We start from the raw sequence: 6,311 nt of genomic DNA, 5'->3' as shown, positions 1-6,311 counted from the left end.
TTTTTATATATGTTTGACTACTCGTCTTATACAATTTTTTTTAAATATGTAAAACTATATATATGCATAAAAGTATATTTAATAAAAATAATTAATAATTATGTAAATTTTTTGAATAAGACAAGCAGTTAAACGTGTATAAAAAAGTCAATGTTGTCAAACTTTTAAGGACTGAGGGAGTACTTTTTAAACTATTTACGAGTCGACAGGCAGTAACCGATTTACGAACAAGTCAAATATATGCCTATAATATTGAAAAGCCCACAGAATTGAAAGAATAATTCGGTCCTATATTATATCAAGAGTCAGAAATAGACCCAGTTAATAGTAGTTTGCATCATGTTTTTCCCTATGCCAATGGAACATATTTACAATATTCAAATTTATTGATACATAATCTATATTGCATTATATCTTTGCTAAACAGTTCGTCATTATTGGAGTCGTATATGTACAAGAAAAGGTTCATTGTAGTACAAATACATACAAACAAAGTAGTGGAAGCCCAATCCTACCAGAGCTGAAATAATCTAAACTCTAAAGATAAAAGGAAGAATAAAAGAAACAGATATAGAAAATATGAGAAGTCAAATGACAAGCTGGAGGCCCATTTATACCAACCATGCTTAAAAACCTCTCCGCGCTCTCGCGCTCACTTCCTGCTCTCCTCCCCGGCTCCCGCCACCGCACGAATCTCAAAGCGGCGGAGCCAGTCCCTCCACCACCACCCACCATGGCACGACGTCGCGTCATGCTGCCCCTCCTCGTCGTCGCCCTGCTCACCATCGCCGTCGCGGCGGCGTCGGCGTCGGCCTACGCACGCGCCGCCGCCGTCGCTGATGGCGGCGTCGAAGTTGGCACGACGATGGCGACGATGATGAGGCGGGCACTGGCCGACCTGAACGCCACCGCCGACGCCGGCAACGCGACGGCGGCGGCGAACGCGACGACCGGGTACATCAGCTACGACGCGCTGTTCGCCGACCGCGTGCCGTGCTCGCTGCGCGGCGCGTCGTACTACAACTGCCACCCCGGCGCGGAGGCCAACCCCTACACCCGCGGCTGCTCCGCCATCACGCAGTGCCGCAGCTAGAGCCGCTCGGCTCCGGCCGGCTAGAGACAAGCTGATACGTCGGTCGATCCCGCGATATCTCGTCGTGCGTGCCCATCGTTTTCTAGCTTCTCCTCCCGCTATACGTTGTTGCTTACGTTTTTATCTGATTTGGTGATTGATTCATGATTCATCCATGTATAATGATGTGATTCTGAAATCGTTGTGAACATATGATTAAGGTACTCATAAATTTAAGCTTAATGGTAAGATGTAATGTTCTGCTTCCTCCTTTTTCTTTCCACGAGGCAGTTCACTGTTGACTCTACGTTTAACGATTCATCTTATTTAAAAATGTTTATAATTATTATTATTTTTATTGTGATTTGATTTATGACTAAAAAACTTTAAGTATGACTTATAATTTTATAGTTGCCAAAATAATTTAAATAAGACGAAATGTCAAACGTAAATTAAAAATCAATTGCGTTAAATATAAAAATAGAGGGAGCAGCGTTTATGGTTTAATTAACAACCATATATAATCCATGGTTCTATGCGCAGTTTGGATTTGATTCATGCAAAAAAAAAACAAATGTCCGGTATTTAATCAAGTGTTTTGTGCACCAACGCAATCTTGAGTTATTCTGGAAATCATCAGGTTCAGTTATCGTAACCACTACAGATGAACAATGTATTATCTGTTGCATATATTCCTTCGATTAAGTTGCAGAGCAACGGACAAAATCATGTGCAACTCATCTTCCAACCTCAGGTTGGCTGTCATTCCAAATTAATCAAGGCAAAAAATGCGGAGTGATCGATATCATTGGCGCCACGTTTCTTGCACAAGAACGTCCTGCATTAATACCACAAGAAATGGGTTAATTTAGACACATAAATTAGGCTGATCCGACGACTGCAGAAAGGAAGCACGAGCTAGTAGTAGTGGTGACCGACTACTACTGGTTTGACTTTGACGTGGCTTTTCAAAGAGGAGATGCATGCATGCTTCCCACTAATTCAGCAAAGATGATGCAAGGAACATGGCAACATGCAAACATTGTTTTTAGTTTTTTTTTTATGAAAGCATGTCTTTTTAGAAAAAAGTTGGAATGGAAGTTTTGCAACACACTGGATTGAAGAATCAGTAGTTGGAGACTTGGAGAGATAATGTACATTACCATGATCCAGTCGGTTGGTGGTCCATCAGGATCTTCAGGGAATTCCTGTGTGGATCCTGGTCATACTTGATCTCAGACTTCGGCAGTCATCCAAACAAGAGAATTTCCTCACCTTTTGGCACCTTTTCTTTTCGCATATGCTTATGTTTATAAGCCAAACTTGAACTTTTAACTTTAAATTTTAAGTTGATTTGGGGTTTTTTCACTGGATTTATTCCCTTTGAATTTTGCGTTGATTTTCTAGCCTTGCCTTTCACATCGCTGTATAAAAAATTTATTTATAAATTATTTTTTGAATACGCTGTGCAATCATCTTCGGTAGTGGAGCTGAAAGGAGGCCATGGATCGGACGAACCTGGGCTGAAAATGAAACAAAATCAAATGGCCGAAAGGCTCAATTCCCAAAAACAGTAGATCAACAAACCCAGATATATACCGATGACCAAATTAACAGATGATGCAGCTACTAAGGAAGTGGCTCCCCTGGAAAGAAGATCAAGAACTAAGAAAGCAAAATAGACTCCACAAAATTTGTGGCAACAAAAATATTATGAGATGCAAAGTAATAAAAGCATCGAGAAAGTTCTTGCTTTGTTTTTTTCTAAATAGAGAAACGTTATTGGTAGACACTATCACTTTACCCATGACTTATCAACTAAATAAATTATATTTGTTATCACCGATCTCTTAGTCATATCTATTCTATTATATTGTGTTTGATTAAGTAAATTATATGGAGTTTGGTTCCGTGTCTTATTAGAGTTTATCCAAAGAATTATCGTACTATTATTTCTAAATATTGATATATCTACATTAATTTACCATTAATCGGTTTACCCTTATTAATGTTAAATCTTGGTTCAGTCCAATCTATCAAGATTATGTTTAGCAAGGTGAATTCAGGAAGTTAGCAGATTTTATTTACCTTTAAGTAGCAAGCTTATGTTCAAGCACCAGAGTGGCCACGAGGCTGCAGGAACACCGCTCTGTACTCCCTATGAATTCACGTGGATCTCGGTTCGGTCAGATCATTGGGACCTTTCCAACAATTAGTATCAGAGTGAGGTTTATGGCTTGGACAAGAGATAGGGTGTTAGGAGTACTGATCTCGCATCATCATTTGTTCTCTCCGACTGAGCGCACTCCTTCCGACGGCCACGCCTCGACCTGGTGGTGAGTACGGTGGTTCAGCGAATTACCCAATGTTATCCAAGTTTTTTGAGCCTCGCTCTGATACCAATTGTCAGTAAGTTTCCAACGATTGCACTCAGGAACTTACACAAACACAACACATGCGTACTATAGCACAAGAGGAATTTCTGATGTAGCGCAATGACTTGCTGCGTATTCTGATTCTCTCCGTTATTATTTATGAGCTGAAGAGATTGCAACAGAAATAACAACCACCACGACTGTTTCTCACGGCATGCCTACGCTGCGTCGATCTTTGAGTTCATGGCGCAAGACCCGGGCCCAGAGGTAGCCTCGGATGCCCTAATTAGAGTCGCACCATGGCATCTCCACACACTTTATGGGCTCACGCACAAAACAAGGAGAAGAAAGAAAAAAAAGAAAACAACACACAAGATTACTTCTGCAGCAATTTTATAGATAACAAAACTTTTAGTGTAAAATTTAATATCTTCTAGTATCTAAGGTACTAGAGATACCAAAATTACATAGAAAAAGTGATACAGAGTATCTCCTAATACCTTCTCAAGGACCGTAAAATTATTCTTATTTCTAACCGTCGTTCAATTCACTGATTTACGCCAGTAAATGTGGTGCTCAGATCGGTCGATCGGCGTCGAAGGAAATGAGAAGACAACTTCACAGGCAAATACGTTAATTACGGTACCTGATCAAACATAATTTGGGTGAAGCTGTTGTTTTTGGGTTAACCCAGTACAATAGGGAGTGTTGTTTGGGTTTTCATAGAAACAACCAAACGGCATATTTATAAATGAAAATAATTAATGACTAAAACTTTTATATACGTATTCTTAGCGGCTAGAAAGTAAATTTCGGTGAAAAAAATCTCAAAATTAATTTCAAATTTAAGAGTAAAAATTTAAATTTTGGCTTATAAGCATAAGCAGGAATAAAAAGATGGATGTGTATGATTAGCAGTTTAGCGATGGACGTATGAACATTCAGTATGAAAACAATGTTAGATTTAGGGCATTGTTACGGTACCTCTAGTAGAAAGGTAGTAAAATTTAAATCTAACTATATATTTTTATAAGTATATTATATATTTTATTTGAAACTTTGATAAGATATATTTAGCAATTCATCTATTTCAATATGAAATGTTATACATAAATTTATTGCAATGTTATATATTTTAGTTTCAATTTTACCCATATAAAATTCTACTACACTACTACCTACCAGCAAGGTCTAAGAAAATTAGATCCGTTAGATCCAAAGTAATGGACGGCTCATGGTTATGAAAGGTACCTTAAAAATCCTAGATTTAGGACTAAATTAAAGAGGAGTGAACAAACGGACTGCTATTTGTTGCGGTGAGAACAAGGTTTATGTGGCACTACTTCAAATGAATTATTGAGATAAACTAGGCAAGAATTACAGACATTTACAGTGCAGAACACATGCTAATCTGTGAAAAAAAGAACTTTCTTGATGAGATGGACAGTACTTTTGACCTTGGGAAATAAATTTATGCTAGAAGGCAAGCTTGATGAGAGCGACAGAAGGACAAGTCACATGTGTCATCGTTGGTCTGGTGCTCATGTTAGTGTAATACATTGAAGAACCCATGGGTTTATCGGCAGGGACAGATCTAGGAACTAAAGTATGGAGGGCTGGTTATCTTCTTATTTCTGCAGCCCCTATCGTTTTCTTCTTCCCCTTTCCTCTCTCTTACTTTCTAAGGGAGATCCAGCGTGTAGGGGAGTTGAAGCTCCCATGACCCCTACGCTGGGTGCGCCCCTATTTATCAGGGCAGCAAGATCACAACTTCACAACACATGGTCTACTGTTAATGTCTCCCATAACGCACAAGCTTATTGATAAATCAAACAAACGAATTTCCCATGAATTTTAGAGAAGGCTTCAGCCTTCCTTACTCAGAAAAATGTGTTTTTTTAGTACTTTAAATGTCTCTTGAATTTATGATAAGTTAATTAATCACTCATACCACTGTAAAAAACATCAGGGATCTGAAAGCTCTGATGCTCCTCACTATTTCATAGAACAATATTAACATGATAGAAAACTCTGGAATTAATTTTTGGTATTATCATGCATATTGTAGGGAAGGACCTTGAACCAGGCAGCCAATTGAAAGCTGTAATTTTGTGTAGAAAAGTTTCAGTGGTATATGAAAACTCATCAATTCAGCACCACAGTTCTTTTCGGTAGAAAATGGCTAAAAGCTGAAAAATAAAATTGTAGGCTTAGAGTTCATATGAGCCGTCGTGCAGTTCAAATGCCACGCGTTGGTGATTGTTTGCTTCACGACGACGCTCAAAGAACCATGATGCACACTGACTTCAACACATCTATTTAATTTATAGATTTTTTTTCCAATTGAAGCTTTTAGAATATTTGCAACTTTCTGCTTTTCAAACATTCTACTCCCTCCCATTGCATAATTCACATTGCGTTGGACTATAGTGCGATCAAATTTTAATTATTACTAAATTTTGAAATATTTTATTTGGATAAGTCTTTATCACATTCTACTCGCTCGCATCGAGTGACGATGAAGGTTTGGTGGTGGAGAGGGGCCGGACCTGTGCTACCGTGCTGGCACTGACCTTGGCTACTTCCACACCCCCACCACGATCGCCGGAATCTGATATATACAAACACGCATAAATATCCGTGTGTTTGTACCAGGTTAAATCAATTTTAGTTGGTAATTAAATTCTAAAAATATGTTTTAAAAATCAATTACACGTTGAGTTGGTAACAGTAAAGTATTCGTACAATTGATTTGGAAGTCTACGTTGCATCTGGAAGCTTATAATATAGAATAATAATTTATTTTCAACATCATAATTAAATTAAATGGGATATGTGATATTTTGATCATGAAGATATTGACA

The 6,311-nt window shown here is 38.3% G+C and overlaps 1 protein-coding gene and 1 long non-coding RNA gene across 2 annotated transcripts; one reads left to right on the top strand and one right to left on the bottom strand.

The window, feature by feature from the left end:
- The first annotated feature begins 733 nt into the window (after positions 1 to 733).
- Positions 734 to 1,093, top strand: LOC107305052 (rapid alkalinization factor-like). Its single transcript, XM_040528269.1, has one exon. It carries the CDS (start codon positions 734 to 736, stop codon positions 1,091 to 1,093), a length of 360 nt encoding a protein of 119 aa, XP_040384203.1.
- Positions 1,094 to 2,473: 1,380 nt separating this feature from the next.
- LOC107305153 lies at positions 2,474 to 3,566 on the bottom strand. Its single transcript, XR_001551258.1, has 3 exons — positions 3,515 to 3,566; positions 3,161 to 3,402; positions 2,474 to 2,595 (listed from the first exon to the last, which is right to left on the bottom strand). It is a non-coding gene; the product is annotated as an uncharacterized LOC107305153 (long non-coding RNA).
- Between the last annotated feature and the right edge of the window lie 2,745 nt (positions 3,567 to 6,311).

Source organism: Oryza brachyantha, chromosome 10 (assembly GCF_000231095.2).
Source record: "Oryza brachyantha chromosome 10, ObraRS2, whole genome shotgun sequence".
NCBI lineage: Eukaryota > Viridiplantae > Streptophyta > Magnoliopsida > Poales > Poaceae > Oryza > Oryza brachyantha.
The sequence above is the reverse complement of the archived record's forward strand: the minus strand, read 5'-3'. Positions and strand labels throughout refer to the sequence as shown.